The 14543-nt window shown below is 38.8% G+C and overlaps 1 protein-coding gene across 1 annotated transcript; it reads left to right on the top strand.

The window, feature by feature from the left end:
• On the top strand, window positions 1–14183 carry LOC146466294 (uncharacterized). Its single transcript, XM_085127533.1, has 18 exons — window positions 1–252; window positions 393–497; window positions 1486–1637; window positions 2497–2686; window positions 3824–3939; window positions 4245–4365; window positions 5013–5132; window positions 5950–6090; window positions 7349–7573; window positions 8158–8351; window positions 8946–9053; window positions 9697–10047; window positions 10286–10532; window positions 11021–11355; window positions 11811–11903; window positions 12073–12292; window positions 13147–13343; window positions 14049–14183. Exons 1-18 carry the CDS (start codon window positions 171–173, stop codon window positions 14181–14183), a joined length of 3132 nt encoding a protein of 1043 aa, XP_084983659.1. The 5' UTR covers window positions 1–170.
• The last annotated feature ends 360 nt before the right edge of the window (window positions 14184–14543 follow it).

The raw sequence follows: 14543 nt of genomic DNA, 5'->3' as shown, positions 1-14543 counted from the left end.
GTTTTTAATAATGATACATATCGTAGTATAATCAATATTTTCAAATAATATAATATATGAGATAATTACTGTTTAAACGGATAAATAAAGCAAGGAGAAATTGCTGAAAATCACAAGTTTTGAAGGTGTGCTATTGATACGAGCTGTGTTTATTTCCTTTTTTAGACAAGATGTTCACCTGTGCTAGATTGTTGTTGTTAATGGTATTTTTATCGGCCTCAACCACAAACCCAACAGGCGAAGCCAGTGAAGGTAAGAGTCATTCACAATTTGAACAGTTTGCCCTTCATAGAAAATGAAAAAAAGAAAAGAAAAGAAATTTTATCCATACTTGTTTACAAGTATTACCTCAAAAATTACCGCACTGGGCAGTTTTCTGTTTCCATTTTCAGCGCCATGTGTTACGGAAGATAATAGCGGAGGAAGCTTGCCGGGAAGCTATGATGTTCCATCACAGGATTGGCTCTCGACTCCTTCAATTGTGGAAATTTCAACGGGTGAGATAAAAATGTTAAGTATTTAACGCCATCCAGTCAGGGTCTTTTTCGTGTTTTGGGCGAAATCGGTGTCCTCAATAACTTAACATAAGGTTATGAGAATTAGAATCAGACAGTAGGTTCAAAGATGCTTCTTGTGAGGTAGGCAATATGACGAGGCAATTACTGTAAAATTTCAAATTGGAGACCATTCTGGATCCGCCATCTTGGATTTCCAGATTTTCACCAAAACCTAAGAAGCACGCTTATCAGGAGGTTTAGCCGTGAAACACTGACAAGAATGTACATACACAATATTTTCCATACGTCACGATAGGAAGATTATTGTAAATTAGTGTAAACAATACACGCTTAAACTAATTCTTTTAAAATGCAGGACAAACGATCGTAAATTCCATCAAAACACCCTCAAGCCTTTCTCAACTTATGCAGAGTTCACTGTGTTTGGAAAGCTAGAACAAAATCGACCCAATTGAAAATGATCGAGACAACCATTTTACAATGCCAGTGAACTGAGCTCGAGAGGATAATCTTGTTAAGTTTCTACTAAGGGAAAAGGTACATAATTTGCTGACTAGTTTTTAAAGACCCCAAAGTCATTTAGGCTCACAAGCTTTCTGCAGTAAATCCAGAAAACGTTTTATCGACACCATTTTTAATTTTCCCGTTTTCTGTCAGGCTCGTCGGTCATTTCAACTGTATATGTTGTATTGGATCATCGAAAGAATCGTTTCACTCACCAGACAGAAAGAAAATATACAATACGAAAGTTTGACATTTGACTTGGTTGGAAAAGCTGGCGAACGAAACTTCCCTAGTTCGAATGGATTTCATATCTGCATAGTGTGTCTAAAATAATATATCTTTTGCATATATCACTATGGCTTGACGCAAATATACCAATATCACATATAGCAATTTCCGGATACCTAAATAACTCCCAAACGAGGACTTCGTGAAAAAGATTAACCTGTATCTTCTATTTAAGGTCATTATCGGGCTGTTGGTCGAATAATTCATGCCAATTACTTGAAGGAGCGATTAGCGTTGAAAACATCGGCTTTTGGTGACAGTGAAACAAGTGAGAATGTGGATCTTGTTGAACAGCTGGAAATTCTTACAGATACACTTTATATACAGGTAAGATCCTTCTGCATACAGTACCTCATCTTCCTTGCACCGTGCAATTTTATGTGTTGTATATTATTTTAATTGATTGCTTGGTTCCTTGGTTCCCTTCTTCCTCCCTCCCTTCCGTTTTCCCTCCCTCCCTCCCTCCCACCCTTCTTTCCTTCATCTTTTCACTGCCTGTCTGTGTCTGTCTGTCTCGTTCTATCCTTTGTTGAAACTTATATCATATTTTTAAATCGTTGAATTTTTGTGAAAAGACTTTGTGGTTAAAGGCGTTTTGTTTTTCAACCTTTGAAAACAACAAAGGCAACCTTATCTTTCAGGTTTTATCGCGAGACCTAAACATGCATCTTATGAAATAGGAAAAATTAATCCAGATATTTAAATAATACTACAAAAAGACGTTGAAAGCTAGTTAAACACTTGCAGTTTTTCTGTGAGAGCACTGTGGGCTCACTCTTGTAATTTATTTGGTATTGTTGTCTTTCTAGCTTTAAAATAAATAAATAAATAAATAAATAAATAAATAAATAAATAAATAAATAAATAAATAAATAAATAAATAAATAAATAGGAATTTCAGTGGATTCCACGGGGTGGCTCTTCCATCCACTGTTTCCAGGTCGAATTAGAATTTGGAAATGTTGGTTTTTGTGGAGGGAGGAAAACCGGAGTACCCGGAGAAAAACCCTCGGAGCAGGGACGAGAACCAACAACTAACTCAACCCACATATGACGCCGAGACCGGGAACCGAACCGAGGTTAATATTTAATCCTGTGTAATATTACGTTCTTTTACTTTTTGAATTGGTAAACTGAATGGTATTCTTGTATATTTAATAAGCAATTAAAATTTAACAATTTATAGAACAACGTTGAAATTTACGGAGTAAGAAATGTCAAAATATACGCAAGGGAGATTGTGTCGACCCCAGGAGCCAAGCTATCTTTCACTGCTCCAGATCGACCAGAAGCTTATACAAGTGCAGCGACTACTGGAAACAACGGGAATGGTAATCCGGGCAACGATGGTGACCATGGTGTTAACGGCCCTCAGGGTAAGTCCTAGAGTAACAAACAGTACAAACAGATGCATGCATGCGCATGCATGCGCATTTCACTTTCTTATCAACTCTTTGGCCTTAAAAATCCCACTCATATGTACTTCAGTAATCACATTCTATAATTAGTCCAAGTAAAAAGACTGATGACCAAAATTTACAGAAAATGCTAGTGGATTGAACTCGTATTGTCGATTTTGAATTTAGTGTTGACCCGTAGGATTATTCCGCGGTTGATGTGTTTACAGTTATTTGCATGCGAAATAACGCAATCATATGAAAAATTTACCACCCGAGTTACCTATTCCCTTCCGAATGGTTCATAAACAACTAATTAAATTAAACAGGCTTGGGTCATAGTGAGCAAAAGCGAAAAAACTATTTCGATTCATGGACATGCGCAGAACCGTGAACCCCTCTCTTTAAGTTTACACGAAAGGCAAACGAGAATGGCCTAAGATGAACCGTAAGGAAAAACACGATGGCAGAGGACGACATTCAGCTTGCTGGAGAAACTTCATTCCGGTTGCTTACAGCGAATGTATTAAATTCCTTGCTTTTTTACATTTGAACATTAGATTTGTGGTGAAATAAAAGAGAGAAAAATAATAAAAAAAAAACCTTTGACACGTAGAACTATTTCTGCGAGCACTTGAAGTCGCGAAATTTATCTTGCTGTTAAAAGGAAAACTTAATCTTTGAAATCTAAAAATGGGGATAGAAGAGAACTTATCATCAAATTAATGAATGGGGAGGCCAAGCCGGACCCTGAAGCAAGCTAAAATACAAACAACTTGTACGTTTCGTAAGTTTCAACAAACAACTCGTAAAAAGAAAAACAAATCGTACGGCGGGGTTTTACCGTACGAATAACTTGCCCACCCCAAAACAGTTTGTTATAGTACAAGTAAAAAGCTGTGCAGATTTAGCGCCTTTTTCGTACTACCCTCACGCTCTCTTAATGGAGTAGGATAATGACTTGTTATATTAATAATTCAAAAGAAGTAAATTGGAATGATGGAAATTGAGAAGTCCATCCATCTCTTTGATCAATTTTCTTCGTTTCGGTATCACGGAACATTGTCAGAATCCTGGGAATCGTTTGGAACTTAGCATCTTTAATTTTATTTTCAGTCGAGATTTTCTGTGACGTCATCACTGGCGACTTAAAGGTAACCTCCAATGGAGGAAATGGACAAAAGGGACAAGATGGCGGCAAAGGTGGCAAGGGGCGAGACAACGGTGATGATGTAAGGGTATTCTTTGTTTTTGCGAATCAGTTGACAGTAACAAGTCAAATGTATAAGAATAATGTGTTGTTCAGTCATTGGCCATCTCACCTCTACGGGTATAAAACGAATTCATAAAATGACCAACTCCCAGTTGCCTTGATATTAACCAAATGACCGTTGAAAGAAATGCTTTGTTCATCATCATGATTATCAAGATGAGTTTCCCGCCGAGATAGTGAAGTAGGTGGCAAAAGACCTGTCGGAAAAAGACTTTAGAGTTTGTTTGTTTCGATGGTTTCTCACCAATTTTGTCCTTTCAATAGAGTGATGACAGGACAGGAGCAGACTGCACATCACAGCGTTATCATGCTTGCCGCGATGTAGCTGGAAGACGTGGAAAAAGAGGACACAGAGGAGGAAACGGGGGCAACGCCGGAAAATCAGGTAGAGGTCGAGGAAAGTCCTTTACTGAGTAATATGTTAGTGCGGTTTGATTAAAACAGAGGTAGGACCTGACAACAGCATAGATTCCAGACAACCAGAACAGAGTTATATGTATATGTTCCACACACATAACAAATGGAACGGACTAACCCTGACCAGAAGGAAAGAGAATCTTCCAACATTGACAAAGGAAGCTGGTACATTTACTCGGAGAAGGAAAAGCCACTATTTCTTAAACAATAACAACAACAACAACATGGTAACACTAATTTAACGGTAAGCAAAGTCAGAATTTGTATTTTCTCTCTCTACGATGAATAAAACAAAATGTTTTTGACGAAACCTTTCATTTTTGTGTTTCGCATGTCGGGATTTTTATGCATTTTAAAAAAGGTCAAGTAGACTGTTATTTAGAACATATAGAAATAACTTTTTCGCCATGAGTCTTTATGAACTCATGTTTTAAACCTCCCCTCAAAATTAGGAAGTAATCAGAATCCCCCTGTACCTAACCATGCCCCTCCTTCACCACAATCACAAAACACCAAATAATCTCAAACAGACAAACCATGGCAGAGTGCATGAGAATTTCAAAGTAGCAAGAACAAAAAGAGATATACCAATCTTTGTACCTAAAATGCTTGTAGGAAATGGTGGAGATGCTGGAGATGTAAATGTGCGCTACAGAACAATTAATGGGAACTTTCAATTGAAGACCTGCGCAGGAGTAGGAGCCCCAGCAACCAGAAACGGAGCGGGAGGAAGAGGTAATATGATTCATGCACGCCGTAAAAATAACATTCAGTCACAAATACATTCAATTTGACCGCTCATGTATACTCGACCAGATGATATAAGAACATGACCAAACAAAGCGTCATGAAATGTCACGGGTAAGAAAACCACGTTCTAAGCCATTTTCCATTTTGCCAACAGTCATATCTAAACATTGTCTGCTGCTGACAGTAACTCGAAGGTTTGCATCCCAGACTAGAAAACTATTTAATATCTACTTAAAATAAACCACTTATTAACAGATTTGGAGGCACACTAATTGTCTTAAGCCGCGGCCTAAGTCAGACTCTGTTTAAATAATTGGCACTACGTGTCTGTTGAAATTCTATCTATAACAACAATGTTTACCTGGTCAGGATGAGGCGAAGCGTGACTTTTTCGGAAAGCATACTGAGATCTCAATAAGAAAGGTTTTGATCAATATAGCGCATTTAAATGAGCCAAACCAGACCAAGTTTAAATGACCCAAAGGTCAACTTCTAACAAAGAGGTTTTTAAAGAAATAATCACTTCTTGAATTTAATTTTATTCAATTCATTTTGTGATACGTATCCTGTTCTGAAATTTGTTCTTCGTCTGTTTATGTTACATCGTTTGCTGCTAGCTCTACCAAACAAGTCTCCCGTTATACTGGCAGCCAGAGCACAAATCATTAAGCGAGAAAGTGACTTTTTGGAAGTCGTTTCCAACTGAATTGACGAGAGTTTGTGTTCCTTTTTAAACGTTGCTATGAATTTGTTATAACTACCAACTTTCACTTAATGAGTTGTGTGTTACTTCCCATTGCAGGCGGTGCAGGTAGTGGAGGCGGAAGAGGAAGGGAATGCTACCAGGATGGGGCAATTTGGTCACGCAAGTGCAGGGACACTAGGAGATCTACTGGAAGAGGTCCAAGAGGACCAACTGGATACAGTGGAAGCCCAGGAACAGGTAAGATAAAAATTGTTACACATAACTCCACCATGGCTCTCATTGAAGGGGTACTGCCACTTAATTTTAGTGTCACTATGAATAGCCCCAAAACATATTTGTTTCAATGGAATCTTTAAAATAACTGTTTTGTTAACAATAACGTACCTTACCAGTGCGCAGAAACTACTATTAATTGTACTTAGCTGCGGATGGCTAGGATGGAAGTGGATTGCAACTTGAAAAATCGGCCAACTTGTTCAAGTTCTTCTTGAACTTCCTGCGTATTTTAGACAAGGCATTAGAAACTGATTATAGTTCGTTTTTCCTTAATATTTTCTTTAAGATGTTGCAAAAGTAATTTTCATTTTACAAATAAACCAGGTTCAAATATTTGACGGCTTTGACCAGAATGCAGTAAAATCGTCGTGACAGTGCCCCTTTAAGCTCAGGATATACGATGAAGCATTTTTTAAGCTATTGGGCAAAAAAAAACAAAAAAAAAACAAAAAAACAAAAACGAAAAAAAACCTCCATCACTTGATGCTTATTAATGAGATTAAACTGAAAGCCCACTTTTTGTGTTTTTGTTCCAAGACTACACACCACAACCTTTTTTGTACGGCTGCTCTCATGTACCTTATTCCGGAATAATATTGATCTTAAAGAAAAGAAATATAGTCATGAACAATATTGATTTCGTCAGTTAAACCACACAGAAATTTCCTTTAACTGCGGAACCAGCTTGTTTCTTGAGTAACTAACTCTAATGGGAATGAGTAACTGTTCCCTCATCCTTCCGATTAAGGGAAATGTTTGCAACCATCAGTACTTTTGGCGCTTGGTTATATGTAACTTAGTCAGCGGCACCTGTTTATTAACATCCAGGTACTTGTTAGCCTGCATAGCAGGCGTATTTTTGGAGCGGGAGCGCTGAATAAACCTTCGTTGCTGTCATCTTGGTCGAGGAAGCGCGAGAGGGCTGGAGCGAGTCAAAAGTGACCCTAAGGGAGAGGACGACTGGCTGAGAAATAAAGGAGGGGGAGGGGGAGAGGAGGGAAAAATACGCCTGCTTTTTTTTTTTTTTGCTCTCATTTCCTGCCCCCCCCCCCCCCCTCCCCCTCAGCCTCCTTCAAATACGCGAACTAAATTTATTATTCAGCGCTCGCCCATGAAAAACGCCTGCACTGCAGGCTAGGTACTTGTGATATATAGATGATGATGATAATGATGGTGGTGGTGGCTGGAAAAAATAAATATATTTTTTATAATTTTTTAGCTCGAAATACCCAGGGAGATGATGGCGCAGTTCAGCAATCTCTCATTCAACATGGGTCCTTAGAGGAAGCAAATAAACAAAGCTTCCCATTGGAGCTGATCAAAATCATGGAAAGAAAGGCTGTAGACTTGTTGCTAACCAGCTCTGATAATAAAGGCAGGGACATCCTAACATTTATAGTCAGCTTGACGGAGGGAAGGAGTGAACTGGTGCAGTTTAAAAAAGGTTATTTTTCTGTTTACCGTTTAAGATGACAGGGGGCATATTTTGCAGACCCCTTAAGTTAAACACAAACTCGACTCAATTCAAGTCCTGCTCATTATTTCTGATATTGTAGCGTTCTTTTTAAGACCTAATGATCACTTCTTTTGACGACGCTATATCTGGTTCGATCTTTGTCATGTTGATGGAAATTGTAGGACAAAAAAGGACTTTTTAATGTGATTATATGGAAGTGGTAGTTACACAAAACTGCCTGTTTTCATCTGACGCATCTCATGCCTGAGTTTCATTTGGTTGTCCGTGAGCAAATATTCTTCTCGAACTTATTAAAAATTCATGAAGAGGAAACAAAGGAAATCATTATCGTGAAATGTGATCTTAATCATCCCAGACTTTAGTTAACTATTGCTTTAAATTTCTCCAAGAACTATTGATAATTTACGAAGCTATATATCAAAGATTTAAAAGGGTGTTTCATCAAACACCTTGAAGTTGGAAAAAAAGCTCGGTTAATCAAACGCTCTTCTTGGAAATCGAATAAAACACTCTTTCTTCTGTTTGATATATTACTTCATTTATGTTCTCAGATGCACAAAGAAGGCTTAATTATTTGGGAATGGAAGGCTACAACATATTTGGAAAGAACAAATTCTTTGCTCCTCGCGTCAGGTGGAGTACCCTTGAAACAAGAGTGCAAAGAGCTCACGATGCAGCTAAAGTTTATGAAGATGCTTTCAACAATGTTATAGAGATCGAAAATGTTGACTCAAATTTCAAACAGGTCAGTGTTCCGGATACCGATTTTGTTCTCTAGATAGACTTTCGCGGTTAGAGTACGGGCCTTTGACTGATATCTCTACATTCGGTTATTGAAGTCTGTAGTCAAGTACTCCGTTCATCGTTAGCATGGTGTCAAAGAAGGGTCATTTGGAGCAAGATCCTCAAAAGCCATACATTGAATGATTACGTGTTCAAACTATTGTTCTAAGTTACTTCAGCATACTTAGAAATCTTGTTTTGCATCTTTTCCACCACTAGGTGGACGAGTTTTACAAAATTATATCAGTCCTGAAAGTTTACAGAACGTACTCCGAGATTTAGTTTCATTGTAAACTCGTACAAAAGCCAATGCAGTGCTCCTAATACTTTGATTATTTGAGCATTTTTCTAACTGCTTATTTAATGAGAGAATGATGTATTATTCTAGAAAGTGAAACAGGCATACTAACTCGGAAAATAGAAATCCGAGTGCTCCTATCAGGAGTCGAACCTAAGACCTTCCGATTACTAGTTCGGATACTCTACCACTGAGATGCTAATTTAGTCTACACAAGAATTTCCACGTCTTTACGTAGATGCATTTGTTCATTTATAGATGGCAGTAAAAATGTCGCAAATTTCAGAGACATCCGTTGAAGGAGAACGAACGCGACTTGAAATGGCCAGAACGATTGCAGAAAGTGAGAAGAGGTTGAATATCAAGGTAACTCCTGGGCAACTGATTGATCAACGAGTCCGTGCTTCAGACAGGTTGTGCTACCGACTGTGAGAATGACTATTATAAACCTACGACATCCCTTTTGCCATAGAACCAAAGTTGAAAAAAAAAATAAGTATTGGGTTTTGTAATTCAAACCTGGAACACACAAAATTTAAGATTTTTTTACAGGGTTTTGGTTTATGGTCACCATGGTAATTGTACATTTCCAATGTCGCATTAACGGGGTACCTTTGTTATATTACGAGATCGTGAAATAAACGGGGTTTTCCGACAAGGAAATTTCTGACCGGTTGTTTCCGGACAAAACCGCAGGCGCTAGATTCTTAGTCTGTAGGTCCCCGATTCCAGGTTTGTTTGGCAATTGGCTAGGGCTGTTCTCCGTAGGCCAGTGTTCAAACCCTCGTCCACGCTTTGAGCCATTAGGCCTGCCTCCGGAAAGTTGGGATTTTTAACTTGGTATGTTTCAGTTGGATTATATGTTTCCATAATTTGAGTGTGGTGTCTTTAAAATAGCTTAGGTTTCTAAGTTCTCGTTTACTTTAAACAATGTAATCACATTGTGTCTGTCCATGCACATTCCTAGCCAAGAGTCCGATTTTTCTAATTTTATCTCCTCTCCTCACAGGCGATTAAAACACTAGAGGAAGAGATGGAAAGTATTATAAGAAGATTCCCGACCTTACTTAAGGACACGTACGAGCAAGGAAAGTTTAACAAAAATGACCTTATAGCTATGCTGCAGGGTATCACAGGATTTGCAAAAGCAATTGCATCCAGGAACCCTTTGGATTTCATTGATGCAGCTCTTGGTGTTGCCTCATCTTTCGCTGGAAAAGCATGTCTGAAGACCCTTGACCAATACCTAGACAGTGTCAAAACATGGCTGACGTTTGGAGAAAAGTACATAGCTCTAACTGATTCCAGTGACTTAGACTTTGATCAAGTGGCCGTGTCTTCAGTACCTGAGATCATGCAGGTAACAGGTTTTTGTATATACTTCAGCCTTGTGTGCATAATTATTTAATTCATGTCTTGTTTGTGTTTGCATCGTATAAATTAATCTTCGTTTACTCAGGTTGTTAGTGGATATACCAGTGAAGTAGTATTTCACGCACGGAAGTTAATAAGAATTTCACATTGTTTAACAGTGATAACTAGTATCGCGAACAGTTACAATTTGATTGCTGATTTTGCTAAAGGTTACTTTCTTTTAGGCGAATCTTGAGATGAACAAGGAAACGTTTGCCGCGGAATTGGTGTGTCTGCTGGAGGTGGCCTCCTTAGAGGGCGATGTTGCAGACTTAAAAGCGGAAATAGAGTCATTCTTTATCGCAGGATCGGCCCGTATCGACCTGATAGCAAAAGTTATGGACCTGGATAATGAGATTGGAGGATACAACTTTGACATTCCAGTTCTTCAAGACACCGAGAACGCAATTGCTGAGATTAGCGCATCACCAGGTACTATTGCGGTTTGTTTCGATCAGGGAAACTGATAAGCAGGGAAAGATCCCCTCGGACAGTTTTAATAATAATGTTTTAGTACATTTACCTTAATGGTTACTTGAAGAACTGGCTATCAGACACTGCCGTCTTTGAAGTTGATAATAACGGTTCTGCAATTTAAGTTGGAAGGACGGTGACCGTGCACAAACAACTCAATATCTTATTTAGAACGTTTCTGGTAGTCAGTAGCTCCAAGGCATTTCGAACTTTGTTGTGGTTTAAACAAAACCAATGCCAAAAATGATATAAAACCTACAACAAAATTTTTTTTATCTAGCTTCATAACCATTGTCTTTTACTTTTTAAACTATCTAATGGTGCGGCTTAGTTTTTGTCTCAAGAAGGTCATCTGAGAGAGATGATCTTGTTGACATTTTGCTTGTGCTGACAGAATCCTGTAGTAGCATCTTTCTAAATTTATACCTGGCATTTTTACCTTCAAGATGCCCCTATCAGCAAAAACCTCCAGCAGACCTTCACTGAAAGTCTGCTCCGCTCATACGAAGAACTGGAACGATCATATACGAAGAAAATCTACCAATTCTACAAGGCTATCGAGTTCCGTACATTGTGGGTAGGAAATAATCCACTAACGTCTTTCCGAAGAGTGGCCAGTGAGAGTGCAACGGGAACGAAGACTCTTGTTGGAGTGGTTGAACTCTCCAAAGCGCTTATAAAAGTGAATCAGTTAAAAGACAAGGCAGTGGACTGTTTCAGTAGACACATATTCACCACCAATGTACAAAAGTGGAGTTTTGATGAAGTCAAAAACAAAGGGGTATGTTTCTGTTTATTAAGGTTTGGTGTGTGTCCTCTTTCTTACATGCTGTTGCGGTTTCGCTGGTTAATCCGAAGGAACTCATCCATTTCAAAATAACTGTGAGAAGTCATCCACGGAGGCACTGCTACTTAGGCCGCACAAATAGATCACAACCGAATGATGTTCATTTACCATGTTATATCAGGGTTTGTTTTACTCACTCATTGCCCTTAGTTGTTGTACATAGTGGTCCTTCTTACAGTTCCACATGCTTTACATTTACGAAACACCCACACTCGGACGTAAATTGTATTATTGCAATTATGTCCAACTATGTCATGAGATCGCTTAATGCAGTCTGATGACTTGATAGAATTCCAACCAAACTTCAACTTATAGGTGAGTCTCGCTTAAGTTCTCAATAAAATGATACGTTGCTAACACAAAAGTCTCACTTTGTTTCTACCCTTCAGATGTTTCAGCAACTTGGTTCGAACGGGAACACAACATTCAGCATTAATATAAGCGAAAGTTGTGGAACGTGCTACAACGTGCGAATGCTAAAGGTAAGAGTTACTGAACACACCTCCATTTTTAAATATTTAGAAGACGTTGTATACAAGCCTACTGAGCCACTAGCTCTTTTTTTTAGATATACCGAGTAAATATGTACAACAAATTGTCTTGTTCTTTCTTACCGTCAAAAGTTTCAGTTCATGTCTTTTTTTTTGTCAGATATATATTGAGCTTTTTGGCCCCGATGAGCAGCCTGCCAATGTTCCCACCAGGGTTCATCTTAGACTTCGTCATCGAAACAGTTCTTATTTTCGTGCTGGTGACAATACCATCAAGAAATACGTCCAACAACTCGAACCCAGGCCGATTGAGTTTGATCGGCTCACCATCACTGATGAGGAGACGTGCCGGGAGAGGAAACGATTAGGACAAGATACAGGTGTTAATAGCTTGCTGGCATCTTATTTTGGCTAGGTCATCAAACCACACTTTCCACCTTTTGTTCTTTGTTTTGTCTTGAAGGATAATCTTTCTCACCCCATTAATCACTGCATGGACGGCTGGGAAGAGCCAGCCCTGCCCTTGCATGCAAATTATGATAGGATGAAAGATCAATCTAAATTTAACGAAACCAGCTGTTTGTTATCAAACTTTTCTCGTTTTGGTTGTCGTATAAAATGCCGAGAGCCTCTGTATTACTCTTTCCGCTGTTGCTCTGCTGCTCCTGACTATTCATTCTTGGTGATATGGACAAGATGAATAAAAATGTTCTGTTCTTGATTAGATCACCTCTTTAACTTTCCGCGTGGAAACAATGGAACACGATGATGAATCTTAGAATCAAGCACCGATCAAAAGAAAATCGATTGCTTTTCTTGCATGGCTTAGGCATATATAATAATGATAATAAAAAATAAATAAATCACTTTATCTAAGTGTCAATGTCTTTAGCGCAGAGCAATAATTGGGGACACTTTCCAAATCGAATTGGAATTTAGAAGTGTTAGTTTTGAAGAGAGGGGAAAACCGGAGTACCCGGAGAAAAACCTCTCGGAGCAAAGACGAGAACCAACAACAAACTCAACCCACATATGTCGCCGAGTCAGGGAATCGAGCCCGGGCCACATTGGTGGGAGGTGAGTGCTCTTACCACTGCGCCATCCCTGCTCCCCTGACATGAGGACAGACGACAAGAAGTACAACGACGTAAAAAACGAGTATTTATCCATGTGGCGACAGTGTCCTCCCCCCTCCAAAAGTCACAAGGAAATGAACTTTCTTCGTTCTCAACAGGACATTATTGCATGACTAGAGGGGATAATCGCTGGACATCTATGTGCAGTGATCCATTGACCAGTAGAAGTGACGATTTCTTGGGAGCAGATGAATGCATCAGTCCATTTGGTATTTATGAGCTAGAAATACCTATCAATAAAGATCTGGCGTGTGGAGGCAGCAGGATAACAACCTTCAACTGCAAAGACCTTGACGTAAGTGCAACATTGCGCTCTGCAACAAAACAAGGGCAGATGCGATTAACTTCTTTTATAAAGCGAAATTCAAATTACACGCCTAGCAAAAAACTTTCAAGTGGCTCTGGAAAGTCGGTTTAGATAGTACGGTCTTAAATTACTTCCTTGATCACTGGAATTGCCATATTATAACCGTGGGAGTAAATCACGTGATCATTAAATGCGGGGTCCTTCTTTCAGCAAAGTGTAATATAGTTGTAGCCAGTGTTTCGATATCTTTGGATACTGCTCACGTTAGCATTCGAAACAAGAGCAAGGCGGGTATATTCAATATTGTATTCATAGAAATTCTAATTTCAAAGAGGCCGAATTCTGTAATCCAGAGAATTTTAATATTTTGTTGAACTTCACCCGAACGGAAATCTGTAGTCAAGCCGTTTGTATTCTCCACTCGTTTGTCTATAGTTTCAGCGTGAGCACTACCTTGAATGATAACGTCACAAAACAAGCCTTGGACGGCGACGTCATAATATCGACAGCAAAATTGAAAAAGAATGCTTTCGTACTTGGTCCAGCCTCATCACAAATATAAAATTCTAGTCTAGTCGTTAGTTAATCCTTGAATTCAGTTACTTCATTTTCTCCACTGTTTTCGTGGAATAAGCCAAACACGTTTAATATACATTTTCCACAATGCGTTGTTTTATATCCATTTCCCCACAGTTGACAAAGTTCACAAAGATGAACGTCTGGACTTACGTCTATTTATGGTCTGGCCAGTATCCCACGGGACCAACCGACCACATGTGCAACAGACCTGTGTTAAAACTCAATCAAACAGCTATAGCCACAGAGTGAGTCCCACTGGCTCAAATGAAGAGGAACATGGATTTTTGGACGCCTTTGATTCTCCTTATTCTCGTTCGTTTGATGGTATACCATATAGCATACATGGCGTATGGTCTATATAGTCTATATGAGCTATAGTCTATACTCTACTGATTTCTATGCTCTGAAAAGCGCGGATAAAAATGCTTTACTAAGATCGTGGTAACTTAATACCACAACCTAATCTCAATCAACCAATTATCTTAATAGTTAGTATGTATGTTTGTATAACCAGCCAACATGAAAAAGAAATAAACTTCATTGAACATCACTATAGTCTTTTATTTTTTAAATGTTATTATAGACGGCCCATAAGCGCACGATAAAACC

The sequence above is a fragment of the Pavona decussata genome, unplaced genomic scaffold, assembly GCF_977016875.1.
Source record: "Pavona decussata unplaced genomic scaffold, jaPavDecu1.1 SCAFFOLD_145, whole genome shotgun sequence".
NCBI lineage: Eukaryota > Metazoa > Cnidaria > Anthozoa > Scleractinia > Agariciidae > Pavona > Pavona decussata.
This window is presented reverse-complemented; position numbering and strand designations above follow the sequence as displayed.

Coding starts and splice junctions, on each gene's coding strand:
- LOC146466294 (XM_085127533.1), top strand. CDS start 171: ATGTTCACCTGTGCTAGATTGTTGTTGTTAATGGTATTTTTATCGGCC. Junction 6,091..7,348: donor CAGTGGAAGCCCAGGAACAG/GTAAGATAAAAA, acceptor ATAATTTTTTAG/CTCGAAATACCCAGGGAGAT. Junction 13,344..14,048: donor TCAACTGCAAAGACCTTGAC/GTAAGTGCAACA, acceptor ATTTCCCCACAG/TTGACAAAGTTCACAAAGAT.